Source organism: Suricata suricatta, chromosome 4 (assembly GCF_006229205.1).
Source record: "Suricata suricatta isolate VVHF042 chromosome 4, meerkat_22Aug2017_6uvM2_HiC, whole genome shotgun sequence".
In the NCBI taxonomy this organism is placed as follows: Eukaryota; Metazoa; Chordata; class Mammalia; order Carnivora; family Herpestidae; genus Suricata; species Suricata suricatta.
In genome coordinates, this window is record NC_043703.1 from 146980019 (window position 1) to 146994365 (window position 14347).

Consider the following 14347-nt stretch of genomic DNA (forward strand, 5'->3'; position numbering starts at 1 on the left):
GGGGGGGCGGGGGTCGGGACTGGCTTCGCCGCAGGCATTACAGGAAAGGCCCCAACAATGAGTGCTCAACTCCAGGGTCAGGGGTTCCGGGTACGGGGACAGCGTCCGCCACAACACAACCTGTCACAACCCCGTGAGCCCAGCTTTGCCCAGCGCCAGCGGTCGGGGCCCACCGATCCGTCCCCCGGTATCGCCGCACGCTCCCCACAGAGGCTAGCCCCACGCCAGGCCCCGCCCCCCCCCCCGCGACTCATCTGGGTGCAGCCCCGCCTCGTCCCGCTCTGCTAGGGCCCGCCCCTCTGGCCGGTTTCCTTCACTCTTGGCTGCCTTGACAGGAACACCGCCCCTTCTTCAGCCCAGGCCCCGCCCTTTCCGGTGCGCAGCTCGGCAGCGTCCTGAATCCTCGCCTTTCAACTTTCCGCCCCGCCTCTTTTTCATCGCAAGCTCGTTTTGCCCCGGAGTCTTTTCGAAAGGGGATATAACGTCAGCACGTCTCGGCGTGAGACGGCGACATTCCGGCGTGTTGTAGAGCTTCCGGTGGAGACTGGATGTTGATGTCCTGCGTTTAACGCTGTGTTGGGGGTCTTGTAGACGCGATCCGGTGGTGTCCGGAGCAATTCCAGTGTCTGCTGCGGTAACCTTATCAGCCCGCCAAGATGGCGATGCAAGCGGCCAAGAGGGCGAACGTGAGTATCGGGGCCTCTGCCGAAGAGGGGGAGGACATCACTGTTGGACTTTCTCAACGGCGTGCCACTGTATTATCTTGCCCTTCCTCGGTCCCCAGGCCACGGTAGCCCACAATTTACTATCTTATCACTGGGGATTCCATCTTAGCCCCATCCTTACGGATATGCTCCTTGAGCCCCGTTTCCGCGTCCACCCCTTTTGAGCGTTCCCTCGGTCTCTTATTTTGGTGTCAGCGACAGCTTTAACCCTACAGCCTTTGTTCCTTGATCTGCACCTAGGATCTGACGACAGGATCTTCACCACCTAAAAGTCAAAAGCACAGACGAGTCTCCAGTAAATAACCTAATAGCTCACAGGCAGCCAGACAGAGCCTGTGATTCTCCTCAAGTCATGGAGCTTTTTAGATCCTTCATTAATGTTCTAACTTAGTATTTTTGAGCACCTACTATATGTCAAAACTGCGAGATAAGGAACAATTGAAAAGTTACATTTATTGAAAACCAACTTTGTGCCTGACACTGGTCTACACATTATGGATACAACAGTGAATAAAAACAAAAAGCCCGTCTGTTTACGTTCTAATGTTAAAGAATGGGGTATTATATGGAAACCTAAGAAAAATAGTTTGAAGGAGAGGGTAGGTCAGCCATAAGGCTGAGAGAGATCGTGTAATGCAGACAGATCATTAGATATGGTGAGAGGTAGAATTTTGGTAACCTTGATCATCATCTTTGCGGAGGAAAACTTGGTTGCAATGGGATGAAAAGAGGATGGAAGTTAAGAAAATAGCTGTTTCCACAAGTTTTCGTGTAAATAGGAAGCGGAGAGATTGGATGATAGTTGATGTTTTTTCTCTTTTAAGATGTGTGATATATGAGGTGTATTTGCATGCCAGTGAGAATGGTGCAGTAGTGTGGGGGGAACTGGTGACCTGGGAGAAAGGTGAGGTAAGTTCGGGAGTGAAGGTTTTGAATAGATGAAGGTTGGCATAATAATGAGAAGGAGGGCGTGGATATGGATGAATCTAGATGGATGGGTTTAGTGATATGAATATAAGGTTCTCACCTTTTAGTCATGTATTTTTTCAGTAAGGAAGAGCCAAGATCATCTCCTGGGCTGGGCAGGGAAGAGGTTACAGCCTGACTCGGATGTTAGAGGGAGTGGTAGTGTTAAGGTTTGAGGAGAAAAGAGAAAGTGTGATACAGGGTCTTACAGAGTGAGAAGCAGATGTACTAGCGAATGAACTATAACTGGCAGGGCCGATTGTCTATTTGAAGGCAGTCTTGATTTTAAGTCTAAAACTTTATTATACTTATTTGTTTACTGTTTGTCACCGCTACTAGTTTGAGAGCAAGAAAGAAGTATTCTTTTTTTTTAATATTTATTGATTGATTTTAAGACAGACCAGCGGGGGAGGGGCAGAGCGAGGCAACAGAGGATCCAAAGCAGTCTCTTTGCTGACAACAGAGAGCCTGATGTGAGGCTTAAACTCACGAACCTTGAAATCACGACCTGAGTTGGGGGGCCTGGATGGCTCAGTTGGTTGAGCGTCCGACTTCGGCTCAGGTCATGATCTAGCAGTTTGTGAGTTCGAGCCCCACACCAGGCTCTGTGCAGACAGCTCAGAGCCTGGAGCCTGCTCCAGATTCTGTGTCTCCCCTTCTCTCCGTCCCTCCCATGGTCATGTTCTGTCCGTGTCAATAAGAAATTAAAAAAAAAAAATTTTTTTAAGAGAAATGACCTGAGCCAAAGTCCACTGCTTAACCACTGAGCCACCCAGGTGTCCCTCCTCTTTTTCCTTTTATACAACACTTAATGTCTGAAATAGCTGCCAGCTTAATAGTCATTGAGCAAATTAATATCCAGTGTGTAACTGAATGTGTTAATAAGAACACGAGTGAACTCTGAATGGGAGATTTATATTTGAGAGTCATCCACTTACTATAGAAACCATGTGTTGTAGTTAAGAGACCAAAGAGAGTGTAGAGTTGAGGAGAATATACAAAGGGTGGAGAAAAGAAGTCTAGGGGCGCCTGGGTGGCTCAGCCGTTTAAGTGTTGACTCTTGATTTCAGCTCAGGTCATGATCTCATGGTTCAGGGGCTCTACACTGACAGTGCGGAGCCTGCTTGCAATTCTCTCTATCCCTACCCCCCCCGCCACCCCCCTCATAAATAAATAAACTTTAAAAAAAGAAAAGTCTAAAAGTAAAATTCTGTGGAAGAGCATATTTTCAGCCAGACAGGGGGAAGCCAAGGAAATAGAGTGTCAAGAGTAATCAAGAAAAGGTAAAGAAAGTAATAGTCAGCAGTGTCGGAAGCCTCAGAGAAGTTACGTGTGATGAGAACTGAACACTGCAGTGAAAAGGTCTTAGTGCATAAGAGCATTTTCGTCACAGTGCTGGGGTGGAAGCTAGGTTGTGGTGCATTGAGTATCAGTGAAGAAAAGAATATGAAATAGTGAGTATAGACTTTATCTTTCCAGATGCTTGACTGATGGGGGGGACAAAACCAAAATAGGATAATAAGTAGAGGAGCTAATAAGTTCAGGGAAGGGAGAAACCTTGTCTTTTTTTCCTTCACGGATTAATCCTAATATCTAGCCTGGCATATATATAAGGAAGGTGCTCAGTAAATATATATTGAATGAACAACGAGGGATCCAAACAAGTATTTAGTTTTGCATAACAGTTGGCAGGACATAAGCAGCTGCTCACTTGAGTAGAAGGAGGTCATGGTGAGGGAAAGACTAGATTCTGGAGAGAGAAGTTATTGATGTAACAGGTTCTTAAGGAGACCAGGTAAGAGTCATCAGTGGGAGTTTTATGGTCTAAGAAACAGGAAGAGTTCCCTCCATTCTTTCCCATTTGTGTCTAAGGCATTGAGCCTACTAACAGTCCTCCCTAAAACGAGTGCCCAGTTGCTTTTCTGAAAAGCATGCTATTTTCAGGAATATCGATTATCATTCGTATTATTTTTTTAATACTTCTTGTTCTTGACTATTCTGTTTTTTTTGTTGTTGTCATTTTATCTGTGAGACTTTATAATTATGAGAAATTTATTTTAGGTGTTAGCATTTGTACGCCTGATTATTATAATATATATTTCTCATTTTAGATTCGACTTCCACCTGAAGTAAATCGGATTTTATACATAAGAAATTTGCCATACAAAATCACAGCTGAAGAAATGTATGATATATTTGGAAAATATGGACCTATTCGTCAGATTCGAGTGTGAGTCTTACTGAGACTTTTGAAATGTCATTTCAAGAAAATGATTGTATAATCTCAGAATTATAGCTGACAGCAGGGCCTAACAAAGAGCCTAGAGACTAAATAGATTGAAATCTGGGAAATGAGGTTGTGTGTGTGTGTAAGTGTGTAAAATGAAACCCTCCTGATCCAGCTCAGTGAGTGTCAAGGATAATAGTTGTGAAATCAGAGAAGGCTTGAAGTAGTAATGAATGGTTTCAGGGCAATGGGTGGGAAAAGAAAGGACTAACACTTATTGCATGACTATTTATAAAGTCAGATACAATGCTAGTTTTGTTTGTTTTTGAGAGATAGAGACAGCAGGAGCAGGGGAGGGTCAGAGAGAGAGGGAGACAGAATCTGAAGATAGGCTCCAGCTCCAGGTTCTGAGCTAGCTGTCCACACAGAGCCCAAAGTGGGCCCGAACCCACAAAGTGTGAGAACATGAACTGAGCCAAAGTCGGACACTTAACCCACTGAGCCACCCATGCGCCCCAATGCTGGGTTTGTTCGTTTGTTTTTATGTCTAATTTGCTTTAGTGTCTCCTTTTCTCAGAATTTCTCAATGAACTAAGGAAGTATATAAGTAACTGAGAAAAATGATGTTTTTCCAACTATAGGTCTCATTTTTCTTTTTCCAACTATAGCTTTCTATTGAAGGTTTTTTTTAAATTTTTTTTAACATTTATTTATTTTTGAGAGACAGAGACAGATCATGAGCAGGGGAGGGGCAGAGAGAGAGGGACACACAGAATCTGAAGCAGGCTCCAGGCTCTGAACTGCCAGCCCAGAGCCTGGTGCAGGATTTGAACCCACGAACTGTGAGATCATGACCTGAGCCGAAGTCAGACGCTCAACTGACTGAGCTACCAAGGCTCCCCTATTTTTTATTTTTATTAAAGATTTAACAGGGGAGAATAATTGCAACATGCATTTGTATTTTAATCTAAAAATTGGGGTTTATATCTTCAAGTGATATTTATTGAACATCTACAATTACAGCCCTGTGTGGAGTTGAGGTTCTGTTTTACAGGTGAGACTACTGAGGCCCACAGAGTACAAGTACCTTTCTAGATTCACACCGCTGTTTGGTGATAAAATCTTCTGATTCGAAGCTGAATATTTACATTACTCAGATCCATAACCACTGACACTCTAATTAGTGGAAGGGGGCTGTTTACCTAAGAGTCCATCTAGAAGGATTTTTTTCCTTAAGTTTGTTTGTTTGTAGTAATCTCTACACCCAGCATTGGGTCTTGAGCTCATGATCAAAATATCAGGAGTCTCACGCTCCTCCCGACGGAGCCAGCTAGGCACCCCTGACTATCTCTTTCTTAATAAATTTTCCTTAATGACCTGAGAGCTTCTTCTTGGCTTTTAAAACTCTGAGGATTTTTTTTTTTTTAAGAACTCTGAGATCTTGAGGACTCTCCTTCAGAATGATCACTGTCCCTCCAGAACGCGAACCAAGTGCTAGCAATACATCATCATTGGTACTCAAGTAGTGACAGAAATGAAGTACTGTAGACCAGCTATTCTCTTTAGGAAGTCTCAGCCCTCTGGGTATTTGATAAAAGCTTTGGACCCTCTCCCCAGAAGAACACAACATTTTGCATATGAATTGAGGGAGTACGTGAAACCTAGGTTAAGAAAGCCTGTCCTGGACATACGAGAATGGTATACAGAAGATCCCGACTTGGAAGTCAGGAAACAAGCTTCTGCCTCAGGCCCTGTCACCCTAGACAAGTTGTCCCACTTTTTGGTTTTCCGGACCCTCACATGTAAGGTAATCTAGATGGACAGTGCCTTTCAACTTTTAACATGGAGGCAGCATGATAAATTTATTGAATTGGTTATAAGACCTAAGTTCAAATACTAGCTGGACATTTGCTAGTTGTGTACAACTGGGCAAAATATTTACCCCTCTGAGCTTCAATTACTTAGGAAATCCAATCTTACTACCCTACAGTCCTAAAGGAATTTTTTTTTTAATTTTTTTAATTTTTTTTAACAAATGATTTTTTTAATGTTTTTTATTTATTTTTGAGAGACAGAGACAGCACGAGCAGATGAGGGTCAGAGAGAGAGGGAGGGAGGCACAGAATCCGAAGCAGGCTCCAGGCTCTGAGCTGTCAGCACAGAGCCTGATGCGGGGCTGGAACCCACGGACCGTGAGATCATGACCTGAGCTGAAGTCGGACGCTCAACTGACTGAGCCACCCAGGTGCCCCTTAAAGGAATTTTAGTAAGGATCAAATTAGATCATTCCTTTGAAAGCACTTTGTCATGAAGTATTTCCTTGCCATGTGCGTTAGCCACCTCGCTCTATGCTCCCACAGTGCCTTCTGTGAACATCTCCTAGCAGGTGACTTTGTTGTTGTCTGTACTTCCTGGTCTCTCCTGCCAGCCTGTGAGCTCTAGGGCAGGTACCATCTATTCTTGTCATTTTGTGTTGACAACTGTTATGCCTGATTCATGTTAAACACCCCAATTATCTAAGTAAATGAATAATCTGGAAAGTGGTTGTGCTTGACTGTGAAAATGTTACAAAATTTATTGATGGCACACAATTAAGAGATGGTACACGGTGAGATTAGAGGGAGTTTCAGAAAGCCAGAGTAAAAGGACAGCTAATTAAGCAGTGGAAGGCTGCAGAGTAGCTCAGGGCCTTTGTACCCTGGTCCCTCCATCTGGAAAAGTTGTCACTCGGCTCATCTCCCGCCTGGCTCCTCATTCTTCAGGTCTCAGCCTCACTGTCACCTTCTCAGAGAGGTTTACCCTGACCACCCTAGTTTTAAGTAATACCCTGTCCTTCTATTAATCTCGGTCACACCTGCCTACTTCCTTATAAGACTTCTCGTCTATAATTATTTCTTTATCTGTCTTTCGCCCACTTGAATAAAGGTCCTTGAAGAGAGGGATGATGCTTGTCTTTTTCACTATTGTATTTATTTCCAGTGTCTATCATACAGAAAGAACACAGTATATGGGGTGCCTGGGTGGCTCAGTTGGTTAAGAGTCCAGCTTCGGCTCAGGTCATGATCTTACGGTTTGTGGGTTCGAGCCCCGCGTCGGTCTCTGTGCCGACAGCTCAGAGCCTGGAGCTGACTTCGGATTCTGTGTCTTCCTCTCTCTCTGCCTCTCCCCTGATCATACTGTCTCTCTCTGTCTCTCAAAAATAAATAAATGTTAAAAAAAAATTTAAGAAAAAAAAAGAAAGAACACAGAATGTATTTTGTAAATGTTTATGTATTTTTTTTAGAGAGAGCAAGGGGAGGAGGGGCAGAGAGAGAGGGAGACAGAATTATATATTTGCTGAATAAATTCATAAAAGTTTCCTGTGCAGGAACTTGGGTCTAAATTATAGATTGAGAAACAGATGTTTTTCTGTTCCCCAGCTGTGTTCGTGCTTTATCCCATATTTGGCACCTAGCACTAGGGTGACCAACCTTCCCAGTTTGCCCAGGACCATGGGGTTTTTTGAAATGTGGACTTTAGTGCTAAAATCTGGACAGTCTTGAGCAAACTAGGAGGATTGATCACTCTACCTGGTATATAGCAGACACTTGATGCTTTGAACTTTTTACTTTTTATTTTCTATTTTTTGAAAAAAATTTATTTTTGAGAGAGGGAGAGTGAGTGTGAGCAGGGAAGGGATAGAGAGGATCTGAAGAGGGCTCTGTGCTGACAGCAGAGAGCCCGATGCTGGGCTTGAACTCAGGAACCTCGAGACCAGATCCTGAGCTGAAGTTGGGGCTCAACTGACTGAGCCACACAGGTGCCCCTGGTGCTTTGAACTTTTTAAAGCTCTTTCATACCTGTTACCTCTTGATTATTAAAACGTGTGAGGTATAGGGCAGGTGATACAGCCTGATAACGTTATTCGACACGTGAAGCAGCTGAAGCTCAGGGAGGTGGTCACATGATTAGGTTTTCTTACTCCTACTCCAAGATTTACCACCAACCAAGAGAATAATGTTGGCCCAGTGGCTGCCATACAGTAGGTATAAGTACATACTTTTAAAAATTAAAGTTACAATACGGTTAAGGTATTAGGTTGATACTGGGAGCTGGGACACTTGAGATGAGAATCTTTAAAATGAGGTTAGTACCCATCCCTATTCTAGTTCCTAAGAAGATGTGAGAGGAGGAAATGCTTCTGTTTTTTGTTTTTTAGCTTCTGGGAGAAAAGATGTATGGGAGAATTGGTGGGAAAGAGTAGACCTCCACTTTTCAAATGCTTATTAGCACTTGTTGTGTGCATGGCGCTGTGAAATGAAATACAAGGTCTTTGCCCGGTTAGCGAGAACTAAAATATTAAGGTTTTTTTGTTTTTATTCCAAAGGAAAAATTGGTAGGAAAAGTCAAAAGTTGGGGCGCCTGGGTGGCTCAGTAGGAAAAAGCGTGTGATTCTGCACATTGGTTGTAGAGATTACTTAAATAAACAAGCAGACTTGTTTTAAAACGCTCCAGGGGCACCTGGGTGGCTTAGTTGGTTAAGCATCTGACTCTTGATTTCTGCTCAGGTCTTGATCGCGCATGAGTTTGTGTGAGTTTGAGCCCCACATGAGGCTCTGCGCTGACAGTGCAGAGCCTACTTAGGATTCTTTCTCTCCTCTCTCTCTCTCAAAATAAATAAATAAACTTAGAAAAATTAAAGAGGTCCAAAAGTTATTAGACTATCCCCAGAGAGTAAGAAATACCATAAAATCCCTCGCTGGGTCTATGTAGCCCGACAGCCTGTAGGCATTCAGTGACATTGGCACCTTCCGCCGCCCCAGCACCCTGTACCCCCTCCATCCCCTCGGACCGGGGCCCAAGACTGGAGTCTCATCCTAGGGCAGATTTAAAGAGGTACTGCCCCTTCCCATGGCCTGCCACCTTTTCTTGACCCTCCGCAGGGACCACGGCAGACGGAGAGGCAGCCCACAGTCTTAAACCTTATTCCACAGTTGGCACTGGGTGGCTAGAACACAGATGGCAGGGTCCATCTTTATCACACTGGGAGCATAAGCTGAGTGGGACCTGTGCCCGCTGCCCCCACTGACGAGCACATGGCCATCTGCTGCCTGCAGTTTGTTGCTCTTCACACTTCCCTTCCTCCCCGCCGAAGGAAGCTGGTGAGGTGAAGAGAGGAGGTGGCAAGGAGAACTTACACAAGCTCAGCTCCGAATCCACGAGCAAGGTCCAGCCTCCACTCGCCGTGACCTTCCGGCTGTCTCCTCTGGCCGGCACATAATCCCAGCCACAAGCACACGCCCTCCCTCTGGTCTGTGCCAAAGCCGAGCCCTTCTCCCGAGCCAAACAGGGCTGTGTAATGCATGAGAGTGCACACATTATTAAAAATGGATGTATAAAAAGCTGGGAGCTGCCTGTTCCGCATTTTAGAAAGGCAGTGAGTGAATCTTCCAAGTGGGAGAAACCGCGTTAACTCTTTACATTAGAGGATGTCCTTCCCCAGCCATAAAGGATAATGGTTGTTTGGTTTCCTAGATACCATAATTTTGCCATCTTGGTAGGGGCTTCCCTCCAAACCCACCCCCCTCTACAGACACAAAATAGGCTTTATTTTATGGATTTGATAAACCTTAGTAAAACACTGCTCAGAAACATGGAGGCTTTCTTGTCTTAAATTGAAACTAAAATTAGAGTGAGGGAGAAAATCAAAATCTTTAGGAACAAGGGACCAGTCACCAGCAATAGTGTGGTAAATAAGTATTTGTTCTCCTGCATAAACGCACAGTAAGAAAAACCTCCTCCTAGACCTTGGTGACTGGCTGACGGGAGCCGTCACCCCTAAGTGCTGTACCTTGCAGCTTGAGACTGAGAATTGGTTCTTCGTATGAGAAGTAAGAAAGACTGGAAGAGTGCCCACGAGGACCGCGACCCTCTGAGTTGGTGGTTCGCGGCTGCAGGGGCAGTCCTGACAGAGCAAGTGAAACCTGCCACTGCTTCACTTAAAAACAAAACAAAAAGTACCTCAATTCAAGAAATAGTAGGCTTATCCAGCTTATCTATCCATAATATTATTTATTTCCTCTAATGGTGCTCATGTTGATCTCATAAAACTTCAACTTACTGTCTTTAATCTTCTCTGGTTAGTGGTTTAAAAGACAGTTCTGTGATTCATAACTATCAATGCTCCGATTAGTTTTTTACCCCACAGTATTTATTAGTCTGTTTTTAAAGAGAAACTATTCCATAGCCCAGTATTGATGTTTCATAGTTCAGGAACACAGGTCAGTGACAGAATTCCATGGAACTCAATCCAGAGAAATTGTTTACATTCCAGAATCCCTTGTTGCACTCTGCAAGATACCAGCCTTCTTGATCTCTGTAGAGTCTTTCAGGGAATCGTAATTTCTGTAGAAATCTGCATATCCTTCTTGGTTTGGCCATAGCAAACTTACAGAAAGACAAAGACAGACAGACAGACAGACACACACACCCACACCCACCCACCCACCCTCATGTCTGAGGTCTTGTCGAAGCACTGAAAGTCACGGTCGTTATTCTCAGCACCAACCTCAGACCCATCGTCCCTCCTGACTCGGGTAGATGCGGATTGTAATTAAATCGGATCTCGCTCTGCAGGGGGAACACTCCTGAAACCAGAGGAACCGCTTACGTCGTCTACGAGGACATCTTTGATGCCAAAAACGCATGTGATCACCTTTCAGGATTCAATGTGTGTAACAGATACCTGGTGGTTTTGTACTATAATGCCAACAGGGTAAGTATCAGTCACTGTCCTCGTCACACGGGGACGCCATGTAAGAGTTCTCGCGCTGGGAGGAGGGGGAGAGTACTGTGCGCGCTTTCCTGGCTGGTGCTGCTGGTGAAATGCATTTCACTACAGATCAGTAACTAAGTTAACTTCGGTGCTTATGACATTTTCAGGCATTTCAGAAGATGGACACAAAAAAGAAGGAAGAACAGCTGAAGCTTCTCAAGGAGAAATACGGCATCAACACAGATCCACCAAAATAAACATTTTCTGCATTTTCCTTTTGGACTAAAACCCATGAATGACCACCATCACCCTTTCTTTGTTTTGTAATTAATACTGTTATGATTTCTTAATTGAGATTCAAAACAACCTGCTTGAAACTTTGATACATGTTAAAATATGTTATATGAATAAACTTGTAGCTTTTTGTAAAACATGTCAATGTTTTCTCTTGAACTTTCCCCTCTTATTTGGTCCCTGAAAAGAGACAAGTCAGTAGTTGAATCGTATCAAGAATTGTTTGATGGTAGGTGGTCATAGAGACCACGCTTCTGTTTCTGTTTTTGTTGTTGTTCATTTATTTATTTTTGAGACGGAGAGAGTACAAGCAGGAGAGGGGCAGAGAGAGAGGGAGACACAGAATCTGAAGCAGGCTCCAGGCTCCGAGCTGTCAGCCCAGAGCCTGACATAAGGCTCGGACCCACTAACCATGAGATCATGACCTAAACTGAAGTTGGATGTTTAACCAACTGAGCCACCCAGGTGTCCCGAGACCAGGCTTCTTTAGATCAGAGCCTTTTTGTATTTTTAATGCCTCTGGTGTCCAGCCCAGGGCTTAGCCATCATGGGAAATTTTTACAGTGCTCTCATTTATTGAATGTTGACAACTCAGTGAAGATAGGTATCTCCATTTTGCAGATAAGGAAACCAAAGTCCACTGTGTTGGTTGAATGAATAAAAACTTACATAAAAAGTTACTGTAACATCAACCAGTATTAACCACACCAGTACATCTGAGTAATTAATACTTGCTTTACAGTTAACAAAACACCTTTGTCAATATGGGTACCCTGTCCTTGAAACAGAAGTCAGTTCTAGAAATGGCCATTCAGGTGATAACACATTGTAAGAGGGGCCAGCCCCTTGGGTAGTGGTGTTGATTGTTACACGTCTAAGCCTGTATTATGTAGTCTTTCCCTTAAGTTAACAAGTCTCGGTGAGTATCTTGGACCTTCCCTCATAGTATATTTTCCAGAAATAGAATAGTTAATGCTTGTTCTTGTGTGTTCCTATGGCATGGAAATCATATGGTTATTACCACATTCATCACAGCTTGGCAGCTTGGAGGGTAGCTATAATTTTCTCTTTATACTTTAGAAATGGCCAAATGGAAAAACATGGACCAGTTGTTTTGGATATAACTATAACCCTAAATTGGCTTGAAGGGGTATAAGTACTGAATCATGCAAATGTACAAAAAGTATTTATTTTACTTTTAAATGCATTTAGCTTTAAGAAAATAAGCTGTTTTATACTTTGGGTACTGTCTTCCCAAAGCCTACTATTGAAAATGAGGAAATTACCCTTATTTACTAATTATTTCAGTGCTTTTTAAAAGCACTATAAAATGAGTAATTTCTAAAAAGGGCAGGGAGATGACAGACGAACCATAGCTTTAATTTTCTTACGAATGCTTTTGTAAATTCCTTATTTTTGTAATGCATGGTACACCTTACATATTTACTAATGTAAAACTAATTTTCTAAAAGGCTTTTGGTGGGCACCTGGGTGGCTCGGTTGGTTAAGCATCTGACCAGCTCAGGTCATGATCTTACAGTTCATGAGTCTGAGCCCCGTGTCGGGCTCGTCGGGGTCTGGAGTCTGCTTCAGATCCTTGGTCTTCTTCTGTCTCTGCCCCTCCCCGTCTTGCACGTTCTCTCATAAAAATAAGTAACATTTAAAGGCTTTTTGGTAAGGGGAAAAGTGATTTTCAGTGTGCTTTCCTACGTGCAGACTGGCTTGCCTCTAGGACAATTGTCTTAAGTTAATAACAAGGGAAAATTGCTTATATTGACAATGATGGCCAGTCCATCATTTGGATTAGTCTGTCAGCTGAATTTCATGACCCAAGGCTAAGTGTTCTAAAAATTCTAATAGTTTGGCAATTTTGTGGCCTGTCCCAGTTAAGCTATAAGAACATTAATTCTATAGATAAACATTGAACACCTGCTCTACGAGGTCTGTGTGTGCTCTGATGCTGAGGATATACTTAAAATCAGTCCACTTCACCAGGCGTCCGAGGCTCAGCTTTTCAAACTGCTTTTAAGAGTGCAAGGGGTGGGGTGCCTGGGTGGCTCTTGGTCCCGGCTCAGATCTCCATCTCACAATTCGGATGGAGCCACGGGTTCTGCGCTGACAGTGTGGAGCCTGCTTGGAATTCTCTCTCTCCCACTCTCTCTGCCCCTCCCCTGCAGGTGCACTGCCTCTGTCTCAAAATAAATAAGTAAACTTTAAAGAAAAAAAAGCCCGAGGGATGATTGTGTTCTTGTATATGTATGTATGTACGTGCACATATGTGCCCAGCCTGCTTTATGTTCACCCAGTTAAATTTTGAGTTTCTAAGAAAGATTTTGTATGAATAGAGAAAGTGTTGACTAGGAATCTGAAAATGACTGGTATGACATAGATCTCATCACCACTCCTGCCGACCAACTTTCAGTGGCTTTCACAGGACAATGTCCACATTAGCATGCTGTCTCCTAGTTTCTACATCATCTCTTAAAAGCACCAGGAAAGCAGGGCCTGCAAAACCTAATGTATCCTTTCCAGGTGCTGGCCAGCAGCTATTTGCATTGGTTGGTTTGTTTGGGTTCCTTGAGTGGGTGTCTCTCATTACCACCTAGGCTGTGAATACTCCTGAGATCTTATAAGACTCCATAGTGGATGTCTGAAATGGTCCTTGATGCCATTTCTAATCTTATCCTACTGGTGTCCCAGCAGAAGACATGAGTATGTCTCAAAGGCTAAATTATGAGAAATTATTAGAAATTTGTGCCATCAAGGAAACTTAGGAACTAAGATATTCTGAAGGAAACCCCTCAGAAAGGAATGAGTGCAGCACCCTCTGGCTGGTCTGCTCCCACAAAAGAAGTGAGTCCAGAGACCCGGTAACTAAAAGCAAAGCAACCCTAGGGAACCCAGGTGGCTCAGGTGGTTAAGCATCTGCCTTTGGCTCAGGTCATGATCGCACAGTTCATGAGTTTGAGCCTCATGTTGGGTTCTCCGCTGTCAGCACAGAGCCTGCTTCAGATCCTCTGTCTCCCTCTCTCTCTGCCCCTGCCCCACTCATACTCTCTTTCTCTCTCTCAAAAATAAATAAAAAGTAAAGCAGTCCCTGTCTCATTTCATTTTGTCCATCTTAAAAGCAATGCCTATTAACTCTGTGATCCTCGGCCAAGGAATATAGCCAGGACTTCCTAGAGACAAAAGGGGTAGATGAAGTAGCCAGGATCATGTGGACCTGTATGTATGACATTATGTGAATCTACGCAGAAAATGAAGTACTACTAACTCCTCAATCTTAATTCTAAATCCTCACTGACAGAATAACCCTGACTATGGCTAAGAGCTTTCCTCACCTCCGTCAAAAGAAAAGTCTCTTAACCACATTGCCCCAGG

General features: G+C 43.7%; 1 protein-coding gene across 1 annotated transcript; it reads left to right on the plus strand.

Moving 5' to 3' along the window:
• Positions 1-452: 452 nt before the first annotated feature.
• On the plus strand, positions 453-11105 carry SF3B6 (splicing factor 3b subunit 6). The gene is made up of 4 exons (XM_029938221.1): positions 453-686; positions 3803-3921; positions 10534-10672; positions 10840-11105. The coding sequence occupies exons 1-4, from the start codon at positions 657-659 to the stop codon at positions 10927-10929; spliced, it is 378 nt and encodes a 125-aa protein (XP_029794081.1). The 5' UTR covers positions 453-656; the 3' UTR covers positions 10930-11105.
• Positions 11106-14347: the final 3242 nt, after the last annotated feature.

Coding starts and splice junctions, on each gene's coding strand:
- SF3B6 (XM_029938221.1), top strand. CDS start 657: ATGGCGATGCAAGCGGCCAAGAGGGCGAAC. Junction 687..3,802: donor AAGCGGCCAAGAGGGCGAAC/GTGAGTATCGGG, acceptor TTCTCATTTTAG/ATTCGACTTCCACCTGAAGT. Junction 10,673..10,839: donor TGTACTATAATGCCAACAGG/GTAAGTATCAGT, acceptor TGACATTTTCAG/GCATTTCAGAAGATGGACAC.